General features: G+C 43.9%; 2 protein-coding genes across 5 annotated transcripts in view; one reads left to right on the top strand and one right to left on the bottom strand.

Moving 5' to 3' along the window:
• Positions 1-13,987, bottom strand: part of CNBD1 (cyclic nucleotide binding domain containing 1) — a 275,403-nt gene extending 261,416 nt beyond the window's left edge. For 2 of the 4 annotated variants that reach the window (XM_053313410.1, XM_053313411.1), the window contains exons 1-3: positions 13,924-13,987; positions 7,549-7,612; positions 391-504 (exon numbers count right to left, since the gene is read on the bottom strand). In XM_053313410.1, the coding sequence (XP_053169385.1) occupies positions 391-504; positions 7,549-7,612; positions 13,924-13,933 (188 nt within the window). In that variant the 5' untranslated portion in view covers positions 13,934-13,987. Of the gene's footprint in view, positions 1-390; positions 505-7,548; positions 7,613-11,523; positions 11,544-13,923 lie in introns of those variants that run through there. The other 2 variants (XM_053313412.1, XM_053313413.1) reach the window with 2 other exon arrangements.
• The window catches only part of CNGB3 (cyclic nucleotide gated channel subunit beta 3), a 190,223-nt gene that overhangs the window by 3,830 nt on the left and 164,468 nt on the right, over positions 1-21,925 (top strand). The window lies entirely within an intron of this gene.

Raw genomic sequence — 21,925 nt, 5'->3', positions numbered from 1 at the left:
GCTAAATTGGGAAAGGTGTCTGAAAAAACCCTTAGAATGCCTGCGCAGGGCTATAATATTGAATTTACATCCTAAATAGATATGGCTAACAAATACTGAGGAAAAGCATAACACTCATAATAACTATCCTTTTCACAAACAGCAAAATTGAACTAAGAAGTGGGTAAATGGAACCAATAACTTCCTGAAAGGCAGGGCAAATGCATTTTGGAACAATAGACAGATGTTTCTGCTCAAGCAGAAAATGAATTCACCACTAGCTACGAATCTTTGTGTTCCATAGCAGGTCTGTAGCATGTGGTGGTGTGGCCTGACCTCATATCACTTATCTTTAAAAAAAAACTTTTCTCATAATAAGTACATTTTTTAATTTTTAAAAGTATGAATTACCCTTTTGTTCTTTTTTCGGGAATCCCTGGCAACACAACCTTTTCTTTCTTAAATATTTTGGGATAGCATTTCATACATTTTCGATGCACGGCTTCGGTAGTTTGTGGATTCTCTCTGATGAAAAATATGAGGGGGAAAGAATAAACTTGCACGAAAGCAGTGCTACTTTACCAAGAGCTGCTGCAGCATAGTGACTAAGAAACTGAGTAACCAGTCAGGGCTTCTCCATTTCAGATATTGCCTCTTCCATAAAATCTCTAGGGTGGCCTTAGGAAGCCTCTCCCTTTCAGTCTCCCCCTCCCACCACTATCTGCAGTATTAGAATAATAAGGGTGTGAGCTTCCATCCACACCCCCACAGGGTCCCCTTGACTTGCCCAGGTGCCTCAATGCATAGAGAAGGGGATTACACACATCCTGTTCTCCTCTCCATCTGGTGGGCCACTGTGCGAAACAGGATGCTGGATTAGATGGGCCTTGGGCCTGATCCAGCAGGGCTGTTCTGATGTTCTTACAGGCAAGCTTCCATAGACCTGACTCCTCTCCAGGAGTCTCAGATCTCCTCTTGTTCTTTGTCCACTCTCATCTTTGGAATCCTTCTGATTAAATAGCCCTGTGCAATACTTGCAATCCCTGGCTTCCTTCGGGTCTTGCTCATCAACCCTACTTTGTCTCATCAGTGCCTCCCTCGATTCCTATCACTCCCCGCTTCCCTTTCCTTCCTCACCACTCAGCCACTGTGTTCACAATGTTCTGTCTCTTTCTCCCCAGGAGGAACTTCTGGGAACTTCTTCCCCTTTCTCCCCAGCTCAGACTGAAGTAACTGCCTCCAGAGCACCACCCACAGGACTTCTGTGGGCCAGAGCATCAGCTGCAGTTAGATTCTTTTGGCCAGTAGGGCGAGATCCAGACACAAGGTTATTGTCAGGGCAGCAAGAAGATCATTCATGTAAAGTGCTTTGGGTACTTGAAAGAGCTACATAAATGCTGTTTTTATTACTTCTTAGAGTCTTGAAGTTTAGCTAGAGATAGACTTCAAATCTGAAGAATCGCCATGTTTTCACTCTGACAAGAGTGGCAATAGAAGAGGGACGGGAAGAAAAAGGTCTTGGCAGTGCCAAGTGGGCTTGACCCAGGCCACGCAGAGGCCCATTGTGCAGGTGTGGTGGCCTCCAAAATGGCTGTGGAGCCAGGGGGAAAAGGCCCCCAAATGGGCCAAAGAATGGCCAAACAGCTGATTTTGCAATTAAGGGAGGCTGGCGGGGGGAGGGGAACCTCTGCAGCCCCCCACCTCAGATAACTCCCCCAGGGGGGGTAAGTTTGGAAAATGAATGAATGAATGAGCTAGTGAACACACACACACACAGAGACTGAACCGGACCTGGTTTTGAGGGGGTGCCAGACCGAACTGGCCCGGTCCGGTTTGGACTCAAACTGAACCAGACCAGCCGGTTCTGTGCACACCCCTGGCTGGAGGCTCAAGCTCTAAAAAGGAGCTGTTGTGGCAGCAAAAGGCTGGTGACTACTGAGGGATTATGTCGCTGGTGAGGATCCCACCCCTTCCTGGATCCCTGCTCCAGCAGAGGACCCTGAGCTAGCCTCCCCCTCCTCTCAAGTAAGCATACTGGGGGAGGCCCCAAGCAGCTAGACAAGCCCTCTACCCTAGGAGTTGGAGCTCCACACTGGTTCAGTGTCACTTCCACTCCTAGGCTTGGAAGAGGTTTTGAAGAAGGGGCAGGAGCTGTGAGGACCACAGTGCTTCAGGGTTCTTCTGAGGGAATAACTGGCTCTGGCTGCTCCAGCCCTAAAGGATCTGGGGGCAGTCACTGGGTCCAAGGATCCAGGCTGTGGTGGGCTCTTCCTCCTCTGTTGGTGTCTCCTCTAGTCAATGTTCAGGCAAACCCTGACAAGATGCCAAATTTCATTCAGGCATTTCAGTAATTAGTAGAATTATTGCATCACAACCATACACTTTAACCACCTTTTCAAACTCATAAGCAGGGTGGTTAGAAGTCGTACGATTTTGCCTTTTGAAATGCTTACAGGTGTTGCCATGTTAATTCTAAACAGCATTAGTAATAAGTAATTTTCAGAGTAATTATAGTTACTCCGACTTCTGTGAAATAAATTATGTGGAACAAATGTGGAGTCTAATCTTGTATATGCATAATATGACTCAAGTAAGAAATGCCTAAAAAAGATAATTAGATGGGGTGAGAGGATTTTTAGATAGAGAAGGAAATTGGCAGAGGAAGGAAGCTCGTGGGGAACAAGAGTCTAATTGATATATCTGGGTCTTGGGTCACATGGCTGGCTTCATACAAAACAGAAACAGGTGCTGACCTCATTAAATTACATAAATATAAAGTCATGATCAAAAGCTTCCCCCCCCCCCCACACACACACGCACATTTATTTGGTTTGTACAGATTAATTCTTGGGTTCTTTAAACAAGGCAATATCTTCTATCAGTAACCTATATTAATCTTTCTTAAGACCTGAGAGAAATGTAAATCTCTTCCTTCCATGTTAGAAAAGGCAGCAGGTGTAATTTGATATGCATTTAACTAATTTTGCCATCATCTAAATATACCCCAACTGAATTTTCTTGTTTAATTATGTGCTATCTTGAAGGAAATTGCCCTTAATGATACAGAAATGCATTTTGGAAATGTCCTGAATTTAAAGGTTATGCCACCAATATATTATTCAGACTTGCATCCTTCATCTCACAATTTTATTCATCCCACTTCACTGAGGTTTCAGAACGGTTTTTAATCTAAAATTCCATGGACACACATTACTCAACTGGTAACTCATTGTAGCTCCATTGCAACAATGATTTATCGTGGAGTCCATTCAGATCAGGCTGGTTCCTAGAGTGGTTCCAGAGGGGATATGTTAGTAAAAGCATCTCACTGCAATTGGAGCTGATATTCATCCAAGTGTTTCACACATAGGAATGAGGCCATAGCTCAGTGGTAGAGCATCTGCTTTGCTTGCAGAAGGTCCTAATTTCAATCTCCAGGTAAGACTGGGAAAGTCTGACTCGGCATAAGGCAACTGCCAATGTTCACTCTGTTGGAGAGACCCCAAAGAGCTGACTGTTATGTCATTATAAAACTGCCCAGAGATGTAAGTTTGGGGCGGTATAAAAATATGTTAAATAAATAAAATTATTTCCCAACAAAATATTATTGCTCCAGAAAACACAGGGACAATGCTGTTTTTGAATTTCTGAGTGGAGGAGATAGATAAGGCATGAACTGACATAGAACAAGGGACCAGAACAAAATAGAGAAGGAGCCTCAACCTGGATCTCAGATGTTTGTTTGTTTGTTTTATTTATTTATTTAAAATATTTATACTCTGCCCCTCCAGTGCACTACTGCTCGGTGTGGCTCACAACAATAAAATAGGTACAATGTAAAAGAAAACTAATAAAATTAAGCAAACAAGTTATAAGTCCGGCTAAAACCAGACTTGAGGTTGAATCAAATCACAGAATTTTATTCATGCACACCCCTTATGCTAAATAAGCTGGATCTGGGCATTATGTGGAATATAAATATCAGACACACACACCCTCTACAGTGATTTTTTTAAAAACAAAGTTGTATTAATTGATCAACCAGTTGCATGTGTTATGTTATGTAAGTGTTCTGTAACACTTTCCATTTTTCTGCCTTGAGTATGCAAAAGCCCTTCCAAAACCAAGTCATGTAACTGCTGAGATTTGGACCATTGTATTTGCTTACTTGAGTCAGTGCACTAACAGCTGGCCTACAAGATTTTCCATCTATGTAAGTACAAGCAAACTGTGTCTGTAAAATGTGATAATAAAAACTAGTCTCATTTGCATAGGAGCATGAAAGGGATGGATACTTCTGTTAATCAAAATCCCCTGACATTTTTTATTTGCATCTTACCTATTACAGCAGCTCAGGAAGAACTGCTTGCTAGCTCCTTGGGTTTTAGAAACTTCAAGCAAACTGTCAAACTCTGTGCTTGCAGCCTGAGGGGGAAGCCATGTCAGAACAAAGCAACAAGCAGCATCCTTTTAAAAGAGACATGTTGCATCAGTCGTGTTCAGATTGCCTTGATTGATCAACCTGAAAATGTTCCAGCCTTCCCATTCTTAGTTGCTTCCCTCTACAGCTTGCTCATCACAAAGTAGTCAACATCTCTAGTTTCCATCTTAGTGGCTGCTTTTAGCACAAGATGTCGCTTCCTGGGGTTTGTTTCCTCTTTTAAGCCCACTTGAACTGTGGCTCATCTCAGCTTTTGATCAACAACAACAACAACAACAAATATTTATATACCGCTTTTCAACAAAAGCTTCCAAAGCAGTTTACATAGAGAAATAACGAATAAATAAATAAGACAGTCACAAGCAGCCATGCTAGTCTTCATGTTGATGTTATTATGGTTCGACTGACTGGCAGAAAATGGCCTGGGATTGGAATATTCCAATTCCAATCCTGGGATTAGATATTCCTTTCCCAGGAATATTTTTAGGACCAAACTAGGTATTACATTGGAGATTTGTGAATGGATCAACTTGTGTAATTTTCTTCTCCTAAAAGCGGACATAGGGAGCTCCAATATGGATCAGTGTCACAGGGACTAACCCTTAACCCCCATGCTTCAGCTCTGATTTGAATCCCCCACATCTCTAGCTCAGGGGTGTAGCAAGGTTGAAGTGGGCCCTGGAACAGACCCCTGGGCTCCCTGCCACCATCTTCTCCCTCCTACCCCACTGTGTCTTTCTTGCAGATGAACTATATGGGCATGGTGAAAAACGCAACATTCTCAGCATACCCTTTCTTCTGCTCCTTGCAAATAATATCACACTCTCTCCACACTCCATTCAAGAGCCAGCAGTTTGCCACTGAGTCCGGGAGGTAAGAAGACAGAGTGAAGCGCAGACTACTTCCCAGCCATGGTCCCCCCCCCCCATGAGCCCAGGGACATCCCCCCCCCCAGTTCAATTATAGTTACACCCCTGGATGAACTATGGTGAAGGAAACACATGGGCACAATGCAATTGCCTATATGTTTCTTGCTCCTCAGCTAATAGCAGCTACTGGAGGGATTTGGATTGGAAATGCAGTGCAGAGGGGAAAGGATTGGTTACACCTTTGCTATGCTACATCCCTGATTCAAATCAAACCCCCACTCATGTCTGGGGTTTTTTGTGGGGTTTTTTTTGGGGGGGGGGGTTAATTGAAAATAAAATAACATCACTTTGGAATGAGGATCTTTACCACTAGGGCAGAATAAAATAGCCAGTTGAAAGAGAATGCTGTAGCCAAGGCCTTCATAACCCACCAGCCATGTTTGGCAGTCCAGTGAAGCCCAATGTGCCTCCTGATTTTGCTGCCTGCCTGAGACAGCATTAATTGGGTAGGGCTGTCAGTCACCTGGCTGACCATAGTCAAGACAAACCAGTTAGTTGAAAAATAATGTTGTAATCAAGGCCTGCATTACTTGAGACCCACCAGCCATGATTGGCAATCCAGAGGAAGCCCAATCAGCCTCCTGGCTTTGCTGCCTGCCTGGGACTGCATAAACTGAGAAGGAATGGCAAGCTCTTGGCTGGCCACAGAATATAGCTACTGCTGGTCTGATTTCATTTTGGACGGTCACAAGTTATGCAAGGCTGCAGCAACCCAATCCATTGTATGTCCCTCTCTCATAATTCTGTTAGAAATAAGAGGTGTTGATCTGTGATCCCCATATCAGCATGGTTCTAAAAACAAAACTTAAAAGGTTCTCTTTTCATAAAAACATGTTCTATCAAGCTACACTTTCATAATGAGGCACTTCACACAATTACTGTGGAGCACCTCAATGGGGTCTGCAGCAGGGAGAGTGAGCTTAGCCCACTCTCCCTGCAGACAACCATGCCTGGAGCCCTAGGCCACACACACAACTATCGGCTCCATCATAGAGCTGGTGGGGGCTGTGGGGATCAGGGGCCACCCATCCACCAGAAGTCCCAGCATGCCCCATGCGAGTGTGTGGGGCATTCTGGGGGCACCCCCGAGCCTGAGAAGCTGCTTGCAGCCTCCCGGCTTGGGGTCTACTCATGTGTCACCGCGCGCCACAGCAGCACACAAACCATAAAATAAAGTTAACAGAGTGCTTGCTCCGTTAAGCCCACTTTCTACTGATCGTGGGAACAGCTTCAATGACTTCAATTAATAACAGAGACATTAGCCCACAGGTATGGCTAGTAAAGCTACTGGCTCCATCATGTTTCTGGCATTTGCCTCTTCAGACAAATGCCATAAGTGTGGACAGTATGACGGTGTGTGATTTTTTGATGTGTGCCAGGGTGAGACTTCAGGAGAGGAGAGCTGGTCTTGTGGTAGCAAGTATGACTTGCCCCCTTAGCTAAGCAGGGTCTGCCCTTGTTGCATATGAATGGAAGACTAGAAATGTGACCACTGGAAGATATTCCCCTCAGGGGATGGAGCTCCTCTGGGAAGAGCAGAAGGCTCCAAGTTCCCTCCCTGGCATCTCCAAGATAGGGCTGAGAGAGATTCCTGCCTGCAACCTTGGAGAAGCCACTGCCAGTCTGGGTAGACAATAGTGAGCTAGATAGACCAATGGTCTGACTCATTATATGGCAGCTTCCTATGTTCTGGGCATGCTGTTGGGATGCTGTATATGAGTACAGTCCCCACCCCCCGGCCATCTCTCTCTTTGCAGTGTCTGAAAAGGCCTTAGCACAGGACCAGTTATCCAGAGATTGATGTCTTCTTGAACTTTGACAACAGTGAAATCTCATAAGTATGAAGAAGTCTTTTTTGTGCCCTGAGAAATGTCTAGTGAGTTTTAGCCAGAGTCTACAGGTTGTTCCAGATGGCAAAAAACATGCACAAGAGGAGTTACACACAAGCAAGAACTGGGTGTGATTTCCATAATGCCACCAACCAGCCAGCTCTTGCTTTCTACTAACTGTCTGATCACTTGGAAGGTTCTTTTGTGTATATTACCAATAGACCGATTGTTGTTTTTGTTTTTGTTTTGCAGCTTTGCCATCATCTTTTCTTTTTTTACCTTTTGCTCTGATGGCACCCTCCTTTTTCTTTTTGGTCTTCAATTTAATGCCCACCCCACAAACTAGAATCATTTTGTTTGGATAACTTACATGCGTTGAAGTCCCTTGATTTTCAGTAATGCATCCAACTGGCCATAGTTCACTTTCTCAGAACCTGCAAAGTCATGGCAGACACGTGTTTATTTTAAATATCGATATACTGCATCATACTGCAACAGAAAAATACAATTGTAAATAAAGGCAACAGAAATCTAAAGAGTAAACAAACTATAAATAATAGAACAGCCACATAAAAACCTGTATCAGGCAAGTGCCTGCTGAGAAAGCCTTGCCAAAACTCCAAGGGGTTAGATATCCTAACTTTGTCAGGAATGAGGTTCTAGACTTTATAGTAGTACATACATGAACACACTGACATCATTAGAAAGAATCTCAGTTTTATTCAGTTCTATTGCGATAATTCAGAAACAATAAAAAAGGTGGCTGATGTTCCATGCAAGGGTACATCAGCCCAGTAACCCTGTATGAATGCAAGTCGCAGAAATTGTGCAAATAGTGTCACACAAGAGTAAGCCTATTGGAAATAATTGAATTAATCTTGTGTAGTACTATTGAAGCAGTTTGTTCATTTACACAACTTGCACACATACAGCATTACTGTATGTCGTGACCCAGGCTACACAAGGGCCATTTGCGCATGCATGCTGGCCTCCAAAATGTCCACTGCGCCTGGGGGAAGGCCCAGAAAGGGCTGAAGACCACCCAAACCAAGGGCCGAAGACCGCCCAAACTGGGCAATGGGTGCATAACAGAGGCCAGCAGGGGGAGGGGAACCTCTGTGACCCCCCCCACCACCTCAGAGAAGCCCCCTGGAGGGGGGGTAAGTTGAAAAAAATATTATTAACTTTTTGGTCCGTGAACCTCCTCCCTGGGCCAAACCAATCCATGGCTGAACCAAACCAGGGGGGTTGAGGGAGTGCTGGACCGAAATGGCCTGGTCTGGTTCAGGTCCGGTTCAGACTCAAACCGAACTAGGCCAACTGGTTCCGTGCACATCCCTAGTCCCAGGTTCACTTTTAAAATGAATGTATGTACAGCTACTCACACAAAAACATGTGCATGTGTATAGACACCTGTACACACATACAGTACATCATAATGTCTGAACATGGCAACAATGATGATACTGGGTTAAAGAATAACGTGGGAATTTGAACAGGTATTTTCCTTCCCAGACATGTAGATGCACACGTACACTTTGTGAGTTCCAAAAATCTCAGCCATGATGCCTTCACTGTTGACAGATTGTGTTGTTTGCAAACAGAGACTTTGCACATGGATGAACAAAGTCTTTTCAGAAATAATGCAGCCTGTCCTTCAGCATTACATTCAATTTGCAAAGACCCATTTGGAATGCTCTGCAATATTCTCCCATGCTATGGGACTTTTAAGATTGAGGGCTGAATACTTCTGGGACTAGAACTAGGGGAAGAAGATGAAAACATAAAATGTTTGAAGAGCAGTTTTTCAAACCATGGAAAAATAAATTGGCACAGATGCTTAATTGCCTCAGGTGCTCTGGGCACGAGGCATGCATCTAATGAAGAAATACTAGCGTAGCCCTTGGATGTTTGCAACACATTTGGCTGCTCCAAATCATTGCTGAAAATAACTGGACCTCTCTAAATGACAAGGAATGATTACCAGAGACGTGTGTCATTCAAAGTACAAATGGACAAACAGTTTAGCGGGGTGGGGGGGGGGAAGAAATTTCAAAGAGCCCCCTCCCACACTTTAGGAGTCCTTGTTCAGCATTAGCTGTCATTTCTCTCTCATCACTTTTTCTACTAAGGATAGAACTAACATTTCCTGTTCACATCCACAGTTCATTGCCAGTCATGAATTAAATTCATTTTAATTCTGGTAAATTAGTTTTATTTCCTAATCCTTCTTAGCAGCTCCATGTGACAGATGGAAAGCTATCAGCATCTGAGCTGAGATTTTTATGTTTTCACAGGGCTTTCTGAACAAGAACATATTTGATAATTGCTCATCTCACTCTTGACAAAAACTGTGGTTCTTTTCTGAGCCTACTGGGTCTACTTAGAAGCATAAAAAGAAGATTAGCTCTCCTGATGTTTGCCAGCAGACACCATTAGGGCTGCATCCTGAGTGATCCAAAGAGCCTATTAATCATTCACAACTCCCTTTACAGTGATGCAGAAAATCATCCCCCCCCCCGCACTGCCCACTAAGATGAGGTCCTGAATTCAGTGGTTGAGCACGTGTTTGCATGAAGAAGATTGCAGGAAGGGGTGTCATTAGGGGGTGGGCTATAGGGCATGGACATCTGATGGATTGCTTAGGGCACCAAATCTCATCAACCACCTCCCTCCTTCATGACCTTTTTCAGAAAGAATGTGTAGCCGTGGAGGCACCTGCACAGAACATGGGAGAGAGCACCTAGTTTCACTTAGCTCTCTGCTGCTTCCACATTCATAGGTGCTGCATTATAATTTTAGAGAACAGGGATGTGCACGGACCCAGCAGGGGCTGGTTCAAAGGTGGGGGTGGGACAACTTTAAGGGTGGAGGAGGGTGCACTTACCCCTCCCTCCACTTTCCGCCCACTGGCTCTCTGTTTGTAAAGATTCCGTTGAGGTGACAGCATACCTCCGGGCTGCCCTGTTCCCTCCTTGGCTGGAACAGAAGTGCTGGGTACGTGTGTGCATGGCGGGCGCATGCATGCACAAGTTGCGTTCACTCATGCGCATGACATGCACAAGAGAGTGCGACATGCGTGCTCACCCGGCACTTCTGGCCACTTCCAGCCAAGGTGGGAACAGCAGGGAGGTATGCTTCCGCCCCGACGGAGTCTTTACAAATGGAGCGCTGGTTGGGGGAAGTGAAGGGAAGGGTAAGTGCACCCTCTCCCACCCTTAAAGTTGTCCCCTCCCACTTTCGAGCTTCCAAACTTCCCGGTGTTCAAACCTGTTTGGAGGACAGTAAAAGGGCCTCCAAACAGGTTCATGCACATCCCTATTAGAGACATGTGTAATTATTGTTGGGGGGGTATAACTGAGTTTAATTATCAATAGGAGGCTGTGGGCCTGGATCTTTTAAATACCTAGCAACACCCCTGGTTGCAGGTCCATCCGTGGCATCTCCAGATAGGGCTGGGAAAACCTCTGTCTGAATCCTTGGAAGTTTTTCACACCTGGCTTTTATTTCACATCTCCTCTGGAATGGAGGGGGTGCATTCACATATCTGCCAAATTTCCCCCAAAGCCCCTGTGAGTTATTGGGGAGCACTTAACACACAATTCGGGTTTTTCATTGTGCATCAGAGTATAATCCAATTTATATCGGGGTTAAAAAATCCACTTTTTTGGTCGGTCTTTTGGCATAATTTCGAACATGCAGTAAACCTGCAGTAAAGCCTGCTGTCTCCGAAAGCTCATGGAGAGTCACTGCTAATCAGAGAGACAATACTAGCCCAAATGGACTAGCCTGACTCAGTATAAAGGCTGTGTGTGTGTGTGTGTGTGTGTGTGTACGTATGTATGTATATTTCCAAACGAAAAAGTAAAATCGGAGAACGGATGACTTCCAAAGCATGAATGAATGAAATGAATGAAACTGCCTTATACAGAGTCAGACCATCGGTCCATCTAGCCCACTACAGCCTATTATAACTACAGCAGCTCTCCAAAGTTTCAGGTAGAGGTGCGATAAGGTCCCTGAAATGGAGATGCCAGTCCTTTTGCATGCAAAACCTGTGCTTTTCCACTATGGTAATGCAGAACTGTCTCCTTCAATAGTGCCAAAACTTTCTACCTGTTCTAGTTATCAGAGTTGTGCCCTCACATGTTGCTGTTTGCAGGCCTAACTCTTAGAGCCACCTGACATGGATAAACAAGAAGTGCTTACAGAAAATATGTTACTGTGTAATTATATTACCCAAACATTTCTGAACTGGAACTCTCCAACCACTCTCATGCTTACAGTCTCTCCAAACTGGTCCCAAACCAATTTAGTTCCCAAACTGTTGTTTGGCAAAAGCTACCTGTTCTGGAGTTCCATCATTATTCATTACTGATTTGTCCGTTTCAACTAGAGATGTGACATGTTCTATTTATATAGGTTGATGCCCTATACCTTCAAAAGGCTTTTGATATATTTGCTCACGAAAGGCTCCTAAGAAAACTTTGCACTTGTGGGATAAAAGGATAAGTCTTCTTATAAATCAGTAACTGGTTTTCAGGAAGCTGAGGAGAGGAATAAACAGACCTTTTTCAAAAGAATGAAACAAAGGAATCCCCCAAAAGATCTGTACTAGAACCAATGCAATTTCACTTGTTCATAAATAGTCTCAAGAGTCAGGGTTAGACTGCTGATGACACCAAAATGGAAATGATGCTCCTGTTGTCCTCAGCATTTTCAACTACAGCTTCGCTATTGACATGTTTCATCCTGTTATCCATTATAACCTCTAATCAACTGCCTGGGGGATGCTGTTGTCTGGCCAGGTCTCCATTGTGTATCTATCTGTAGCTGGGCTGATGTGCACACTACCTCCTCTGTGCAATATGAGACACACAAAAGACAGAGGATGTATGGGACCACATCACATGAGGTCCTGAGAGACTAATGAAGACATTACATAGCAATGCTAAACCTTTGGAAGAGCACTGGATTAAAAAGAAACAAAACAATTTGACTGTCTGTGTATTCCTTTCCAGTTATCTACTTTACAGTACTTTCTTCTAGACTATGTTTGTTTCATTTGGATTTCAGTAGTCTATCAGGTGGGAACAGGTCAAAAGCCTTGCTGAAATCCAGGTACCCTGTACCAAGTACATCATCTATCTATCTATCTATCTATCTATCTATCTATCTATCTATCTATCTATCTATCGTATTTTTATACCACCTGATATATAAATCTCTAGGCAGTCTACAAATTTTAATATTAAAAATCACAGGTTAAAACACAATAAAAGCAATATAAAACAAATTATTAAAATTCTAATTAAAAGCTTGCAAGAACAAGAGAGTCTTGAGGGTCTTCCTGAAAACAAACAGAGAAGGACATGCTCTTATTTCAGCAGGGAGTATATTCCAAAGCCCTGGGGCAGCCATAGAAAAAGCCCAGTTCTTAGTCGCCAACAGACAACCCGGTGGCAACCGTAACTGGACCTCTCCAGAAGATGGTAAAAGGTGGGAGAGTTCATGACAAAGAAGGCGCTCTCCTAAAAGCCAAGACCCAAGCTGTATGTTGGCTATCAAAAAAGACTAGGCTGGTATTTGGTCCTATAAATCCACAGTGATTGCCAAAACTCACTCCATCTTCAACCTGGTAGCGATGAATTGTGCAAGCCTGACCTAGAGTCCAACACAACACAATACACTGCCTACATTTGGCAGCCATACTAGAGTCTTAATAAACCTCTTGTTTCTTGCCAGGGACTGAAAATACACTGGGCATTCAGCTTGGTGTGTCATTAGTTGTGTATGCCCCTTGTAGCTGTTTACAGGTGGTGGTGGTGGTGGTGGTGGTGGTGGTGGTTATTTTTATTAGGGCCAACCAAGATGACATGGAGATCTACAATCAGATCCCTACATTTTGAAAAATGCAGTCATTGGGTGGGGGGTGGGGGGTGTTGGTCCAGTTTGGGACCACAGTTCTTCAAGAGGGGATTTAATCTTCCTCTCTCCATGCTGATTTCCTAATGAAAATCCCCCAAGAGCTGTGCTGTATTCTATCCAGTTTCTTTTATGGTTTGTTGTTTAGAAGTTTGTCCCAGTGGGGATCCTGTAGAGAGTGTGGCAGGTGGAGTCAGAAACAAAAGGGAGGGAAAGGAGAAGGAGAAAATTGAGTTGTTTCTGAATAAACCCTTGGTTAAATCTAAGAGATTACTTTGTATTTCTGAGGGAAGCAGCTATAAAACAAGCTGCTATTTGCCTCATTAGAAAAAACATATGTGTATAGCTTGTTTACACGTATGTTTCCCCTAACAGCGAAATAGAAATTGTGAATGGAAACAGTATTCATTAGGAAGACAACACAGTGAAAGTGATTTATCCCTCCTCCCCTAATGCCATGATCCTAGTCCAGAAATCGCCTTATTTGACCGTTATCTGTTTTAGTAATACTTCTTGAATATAACGATCATACAAGCACAGTTTGAATTTTATATGTATTTAGGCCATATTATGCCAGGGTATTCTCCTGTCTCTTACAGGTATACATATTTACAAATAGTCTAGGGAAATATGAAGGATTCTACATGCTATCAATTTGGCTCTGACTCACTCTGTCTCCATATTACCTTCATTTAAATGGGAAGACACTTGGAAGACTGCAAGAAGGCTAAAAATAGAAATATCTTAGATATGTCAGTATGCCTGGACAAATCTCAAGTTTAAGAAACAAAAGCCACAAAGGGAGTTACATACTACTTACCAGTTAACATTCTTTTGTATTCTGTAGAAAAGATTAACACTACGGTTTCTCCTAGAGAGGTCCTAATAGAATTCTTGCTAAAATTCTAAGAATGTTGGGATAGTGTCCAATGATGTCACAAAAGAGAACAAGCCAGCAAGACCATTTGAAGTCCTAAAGACAGTTGATGACCCCATCACTATTTACTACATGTCTGCAGTAAAATGAAATTTCAGTAAAATTATTCTCACTTTCATGGTTGTTGAAGATCCCACAGTCTGTTTAATCTTCTAGTCCATAAATAACAAAGAATCCTGTGGCAGCTTGAAGACTAACATATTTATGATGGCATACATTATTTGTGGGCCTGAGTCCACTTCAACAAGAATATGAACAAGTAACCTAAATAATAGAGTTGTGCGAAGCTTTGGGGGCCTATCTGGATTCAGCCCACTATGACCCCCTTCAGTCTGAAGCAAAGAGCTGTCTGGTTTGGAACCAAGTGGGGTTGAAGCTAGGGATGGGTCCGGACCGGTCCGGAGGCCATTCTAAAGGCCTCCAGACTGTCCGGACCGGTTCGGACCTGGCCGGTTCGGTTTGGGCGGGGTGGGTTCCTTTAAGGGCGGGGGAGGGTTTACTTACCCCTCCCGTCATTTCCCCTCCTCCAGCGCGCATATTCTTTGTAGTAATTGGGGCGGCAGGATACCTCCCTGCCGCCCCTTCTCCCTCTTGAGTGCAAAAGGCTTGCCGGAGCCTTTTGCGCACGCGCATGTCACATGTGAGCTTCACGTCTCCCCGTATGCGTGCGCACGTGCGCGTGCGCAAAAGGCTCCAGCAAGCCTTTTGCACTTAAGCGGGAGAAGGGGCGGCAGGGAGGTATCCTGCCGCCCCAATTACTACAAAGAATATGCGCGCTGGAGGGGGGAAAGCGGCGGCAGGGATAAGTAAACCCTCCCCCGTCCTTAAAGGAGCCCACCCCACAGTGCCGGACCGCAGCTCTGCGGTTCCGTGCACACCCCTAGTTGAAGCAGAGCAAACTGGGCCAACCCCTTTGGCACCTCAAAGTTTCAACTACTTACTGGAACCAGAAGAGGACATAAACCTCGATTAAGTGGTGCAGTGGGGAAATAGTTGACTAACTACTGCTACTATATTTATATACCACTTGTCAACCAAAGTTCTCAAAGCGGTTTACATAGAAAAATAAACAATACATCAAGAAGATGGTCCCCTGCCCCCAAAGGGCTCAAAATCTAAAAATAAACATGGCAGATACCAGCAACAGCCACTGGAGGGATGCTGTGCTGGGGTTGGATAGGGCCAGTTGCTCTTCCCCTGCTAAATATAAAGAGAATCACCACTTTGAACAATGCCTCTTTGCTTAGTTAGCAGGGGTTAACCTTCTAACAAGCAGAAGGTTGCTGGTTTGAATCCCTGCTGGTGCTATATTGGGCAACAGTGATATAGGAAGATGCTGAAAGGCTTAATCTCATACTACACATGAGGAGGCAATGGTAACCCCCTCCTGTATTCTACCAAAGAAAACCACTTGACGGCACACTTTACTATACTTTAGGAACCAGAAGAGGACATAAACAGAAGAGATAAGCCTCTGTTCTTTCCTTTTGCTCCCTATCTGTGGCTTGACTTTTAAAAGAACTTTTCCCCCCTTTTCCATGGTGTCCAGGGAATGGCATGGATACTCCTGGAATTTGTAGTCTTTTCTGGGTCTGCGGCCATTGTTATAGCCTCAGCAAAGACTACAAATCCCAGGAGCACCCAAAGTATTCTGTGGACTCCATGGGAAAGGGTGGGGGGACCCTATCCTTTAAAAAAAAAATCAAGCCACAAATGGTGGTTGCTTGCTTCCTTGTGCTGTGAGGAAGAGGTGGAATAGAGGTTTGTGTCCTCTGCTAGTCCTGGTAAATTGCTTTAGGAGTGAAGGATAAGGGGCAAAGCTTCAAAGGGCTGAAGAGGTTTTAGATCAAACCAAAGCAGGTTAGCAGGTTCCCTCGAGGCAGGCCTGAAGCAGGCTGAGTTGAATAGGGGACTCTCTCTCAAAGCTCTGAAGTAGTCAGTAAAGTGAAGCACAAGCCTACTAAGTGGTGTAGGTAGGTAAGTTTACCCAGACCACAGCAAGAATAAGGAGAAGCAAATGTTTTTCTACAGAGTAAGTCCAGACAGCCAAGCAATGCTAAAGATATTTGTAGGTGTGTCACAGTACTTTTTGGACCACAAATAAATACTGAATCAAATCAAGTGAAAAACATCCAATCCATGTGGGTGTGGCCTCTCCCAGCTGTTAGCTACTGATGATGAATAGGCATAGCAAGATCAATAGTGTAAATTAACATTCAAAGCGGGGGACAACTACTTTCTCTAGTGAACGGGAAATTCCACGGGTTTGTTAAAACCAAATTCCAAAGTTCCAAATCTGAAAATGAATTCCAATCCAACAGCTCCAGGTTGGAGTTTCTGTTTGAAATTTGTTTATTGAAGCATAGCTAACTACAAAAGAATATGCTGGGAACTGAAGTGATTCGTCATCAGAGTGTTACTATTTTAAGTGTCTTGTTTGTGTCAAGTTATCCACTTGTATAGATTTTGAGAGGTTTGGACTATGTAAATAGAAAAAAAGTATTGTTGGCAAAGGATGGTGTTTATCACATTAAAGGTGTGAAGGTAAGCAAGCCCTTGATGATAGTGCTCATGTTGCTTGGTCCGTTCTTTGTGTCACCTAAGTAGATATGAGGATAGCAGAGATGTGATGTCATTCTGATCTCAGAATGTTCCAACTCAAAATGAGCTGTTTCGAGTGTTCCTAGCTTGGAGCAGAACACCCCTTAAATGAAGGGCCTGTTCCAAGCTTGAAACAGAACAACTCAATTCAGTTGGAACATTTCAAGTGTTCTGAATGCCATTTTTAACTGCAAAATGGCATTCTTCTGGCCTGTGCGCAGAAGCCATTTGTGTGGCCAGCATCACCACGGAAATGGCTGCCACATGTGTGTAGACGCCAGAAGAGCACCCTTTTGGAGACAAATAGGGCACTTGAAATGTTTTGAGTGTTCTGAGCTTGTTCCATCGGAACAACTGACAGGGAATCAAAATAGGAACAAAAATCGGGATTTTAACTTGGGTCTCACCAGTCCCACACTCTAACCACTACACCAGGCTGGTTCTCCATTTTTAATGGTTTCAAAACCTGGAAGTGAGTATTGGTGGGGAGCATTAAAAGGTTTAATTATCAAAATATGGAGTGGGCCTGAGCCAGGGCCCAGGTCTTTTAAATATCTAGCACTAATTGAGGCTATTTTCACGATCGCCCAAAAGCGGGCTAAGGGAGTGGGCTAAGCCTAGCCCACTTTGGGGTGATTGTGTGCTGCAACTTTGTTGTTTTTAAAAAATTATATCAAAATATGGAATACAGTAAAAATTGATTTGCAAAGATGGACTAGAATGAACTTATCTTTAATGGGAAGAATTTTAGTTGTGAAGATGAATGTTTTATCTAAAACACTGTTTCTTTTCCAGACTATTCCTATAATTAATACATTAACCTGTTTCAAGCAATGGCAAAAGGACATAACCAAATTTGTTTTGCAAGGGAAAAGGCCAAGAATTAAATTTAAAAATGTAACTGATGCTAAAGAAAGAGGTGGTCTTACCCTGCCGGATCTAAGGTTGTGTTTTGATGCTGCTTGTTTGACATGGTTAAAAGAATGGATAACATTAAGAAATCCCAGAATACTTGATCTGGAAGGATTTGATAGAAGGTTTGGATGGCATTCATATCTGTGGTACGATAAAACTAAAGTGCATAAAGACTTTCTCAATCACTATGTAAGAAGGAGTCTAATGGGAGTGTGGGTAAAATACAAAAAATGGCTGGAATCTGAAACTCCATTATGGGTATCCCCAATTGAAGCTTTGGCACGTAAAGAGATAAATATGTAATCTGAATGGGGTACCTATAGGGCCTTGTTATGTTTTCAAGAGAGGGGCTGTAAATTAAAAAACCTAATCAAAGTACAAAATTTGGTTAGTAGCTGGTTTCAGTATCATCAGCTAAACAAAATTTACAAGAAGGATCTTAAAGTTGGATTTGAGGATCGAATGTCGAGATTCGTGAAGGAATTGTGTGAAAATGATGAAAAATTAGTCTCTAAGATGTATAAGTTGTTGCTTTTGGAGGAGACAAGAGATGAAGTGGTTAAAACGACTATGATAAAATGGGCTCAAGATGTGGGTCATAATATAGATATGGCAGCTTGGGAAAAATTATGGAAAACTGATTTAAAGTTCACTGCATGTTATACTTTAAAAGAAAATTATTATAAGATGATGTACAGGTGGTATTTGACACCGAAAAAAATTAGCATTAATGTATAAAAATGTTCCAAACAAATGTTGGAAATGTGAACAATGTGAAGGAACCTTTTTTCATATATGGTGGTCATGCGGGAAAGCAAAGGCCTTTTGGGATATGATATATAATGAGTTGAAGAAAAATTTTTAAATGACATTTCCTAAGAGGCCAGAATCCTTCCTGCTGGGAATAATGCAAGGAGAGTTCTACAGAAGAAACTTAACATTTTTTATGTATGCAACCACGGTGGCTAGAATACTATATGCGCAGAAATGGAAAGATAATAAAATGCCCTCAAAAGAAGATTGGCTTATAAAAATTTTGGAATACGCTGAGATGGCAAAACTTACAGCACTCATAAGGGATGAAAACTTGGAATGTTTCAAAGAAGATTGGGAATCATTCTTACTTTACTTAAAGAACTATTTTTCCAATGGACCTTTCAGCAGGGTTTGAAATTTAGTAACAACAGTTGGTTGGTTAGGGTAAAATCAAGTTTGTAATGTGGAGTATATGTGTTTTGAATTATTATAGCAATGGTAGATTTGTATAGCTAATATGAACCATGCAGACTGGTAAGCGGTAAGTCAATATTTACTTAATTAGATGTAATTTGACTGTAAAGATATTGTAAAAACCAATAAAATTTTAAAATGCAAGGGAGCCCCACGGCTCCCAGGAGCTAGCCTCCATAAATACCCCTCCCCTTAGACGAGGTTAATGGAGCAAATGCTCTGTTAACCTCATCTTTTTGCTCATGTGTTGCCGTGGCGTGCAGCAACACACTGCAAGCAGCCTCCCAGGCTCAGGGGTCTCTCCAGCATGCCCTGCACGCCCGTGAGCCCCACCGGCTCTGTAATGGAGCTGGCAGTCATGTGGGCAGCCGATCCAGCCACCCAGGACTGCCTTTGACTCATTGTTTCTGGTGAGTGGCTACTTCAGATTGGGAGGCTATCATCAAGAACAGGCCTACCACCCAAGACTTGTGAGATGAAAAGATTGTCTTTCAGGATGGTGTGGAGATCCTCAATGATGATCTACATCAAGAAGAAATGAGCTGGTCTTGTGGTAGCAAGCATGAATTGTCCCCTTCACTAAGCAGGGTTCACTCTGGTTTGCATTGGAATGGGAGACTACATATGTAAGTACTGTAAGATATTCCCCTTAGGGGATGGGGCCACTCTGAGAGAAGTATCTGAGGTTCCAAGTTGCCTCCCTGGCATATCCAATGCAGGGCTGAGAGAAACTCCTGCCTGCAACCATGGAGTAGCTGCTGCCAGTCTGTTTAGACAAACTGAGCTAGACAAACCAATGCTCTGACTAGGTTTAAGGCAGGTTTCTATGTTCTTATCTAGAGAGGTTTCTGCTACATTTTTTTGTCCAGAAGATACTGATATCTTCGCTTCTGTGTGAGAAAATCCCTGGGAGAGGGCAAGCTTCAGTTGTGTAAGCATTTTTTAGCATAAAACCACCAACATGGAAAGAGTTAAGAGGCTTGTCCTATTAATAACTGACGTACATAACACAACTAGCATGCCAGGGAGAAGGCTGTAAATGGAGGACTAAATTCAAAGTGGTACAGTTAAATGACATGTGGAGGATCTCCACACGATTGGTGTGTAGAGCCTAATAGGGTTCTGCGGGAAGAGCGGGTTAAGCCCTCTCTCCCCACAGATGATCAGGGAGATAGCTCTAGGCAGCCAGATTGGCTGCCCACATGATTACCGGCTCTGTCATGGAGCCGGTTGGGGCTGGGGGGATCGGGGGCTACCTAGCCCCCAGAAGTCCTAGAATGCCCCATGCAAATGCATGGGGTATTTGGGGGAGACTCCTGATGCTGGGGGGCTTGTTTTAGCCTCCTGGTTGGGGGTCTCCTTGTGAGTAGCCATATCTCGGCTCTGTGATGTGGCAACTCACGATCACAGAAATAGGGTTAGTGGAGCGCTTGCTCTGCTAACCTCGTTTTAGCTGAGGGGTATTCAGGTGAGCTAGCCTGAAAAGTGGGCTGGGCTCCCTTAGTCTGCTTTCAAGCGATTATGAGAATAACCTCATGGAATTGTTGATCTGAGTAGCTTGGCTCTCAGTCATTCATGCTTGCTGTTTACCCTCTATTCCTCACTTCTGCCTTCTTTAGTCTGTCTAGCAGGACTTCATGGTCTGGCTCCCATTTTCTCCTGTCCTTCTGGAATTCCTTTCCAGAGGTCCACTTCCTTCTAACAGGGCATCTGTGAACCCAGGCATGTTGACATTTTAGATTTAATATGAATTTACCCTTGTCTTGGCCTTCTTGCCCAAGTTTATACTTTTGTAGCACTGAATTATATTACAGATCCTACCACAGGATTCTTTACGTACTGCTGCTGTCTTAGAAACTGCAGCAAAAATTCTTTGCAAGGTGGACTTATGACAGGAGGTAGCTTACTATTGCTTTTTGCTAGATTATCACTGTAGACAAAATTCCTACACCTTGTTTTTGGTACACAAGGGACAGTAAGAGTATAACAGCTCCTAGAACATATATGCTGGTGTCCAGGGATGGATGTTCAAGCTAAGGTGGCTATAAAATCATTGTCACTTCTCAGTTATATGTGACAAGACAGATATGATACATATACCATCATTACAGGCTGCACTTCTTTCAGACACAGCATGGGGAAAGATTGTGATTGACTTTATAGAGCTATATGAAAGTGTTCCAGCAGCGGTCAGTCAGACGATTACTTCAGAAAATGGTCAGTAGTTATCAAAAAGAGGCCATAAATATTCATCAAAATGCAGATGAGAGTATTGTACTATACTCATAAAACTTCCAGGTTTCTTGTTTCATCAGCCTTGGCCAATATGGAGTTTATGTCGCACTACATCTCCCTGCAGACACATACAGTTTTCCATTTTTTATCCATCGGGTAGCAGTATGAAGAATGATGCTGTACTGGGAGAATCATGTAACAAACTCACCCCTTCCAAACTATGAAGCTCTTCTCATGATCCATGAGAAGAGCTTCTGTTGGGTCTGTGGGGAGAGTGGGCTTAGCCTGCTTTCCCCGCAGACGACTGAACTTGTAGTCCTGGGTGGCCGGATCGGCAGCCCACATCACTGCTGGCTCCATCACTGAGCTGGTGGAGGCTGAGGGGATTGGGAGAGACCCCCAAGACCAGAAGGCTTGTTGCAGCCTCCCGGCAGGTGTCTCCTTGTGAGGCACCATGGTGGACCAGCTAAGCCCACTCTCCCTGCTCACGAATGGGGAGGGAGCCCTGGGCGGCTGGATCAGCCACCCACACAATTGCCAGCTTCAAGACGGAACTGGCAGGGGCTTGGGAGCCACACAGCCCCTGGAAGCCCCAGTATGCCCTGCGCAAGTGCGCAGGGCATACTGGGGAGACCCCCGGAGCTGGGAGGTGGCTTTTCGCCTCCCCTCTGGGGGTCTACTCATGAGTCGGTGCGGCGCAAAGCCGCTCTGCGGCTACTCGCGATTACAAAAACCAGGTTTGCGGAGCACTCGGTCTGCAAACCTGGTTTGGGAGCAGGGGTTCTTGAGCGGGTTACCCGCTCCAGAACCACGAGGCTCACAGCCAAGCCCGGTGGTTCTGACGATCGGGAAAAATTGGGCTAGGCTTTGAGAGAAGAGAAGAGTCTAGGCTTTGAGAGAAGAG

This window comes from Hemicordylus capensis, chromosome 4 (genome assembly GCF_027244095.1).
Source record: "Hemicordylus capensis ecotype Gifberg chromosome 4, rHemCap1.1.pri, whole genome shotgun sequence".
Classification (NCBI taxonomy): domain Eukaryota; kingdom Metazoa; phylum Chordata; class Lepidosauria; order Squamata; family Cordylidae; genus Hemicordylus; species Hemicordylus capensis.
This window is presented reverse-complemented; position numbering and strand designations above follow the sequence as displayed.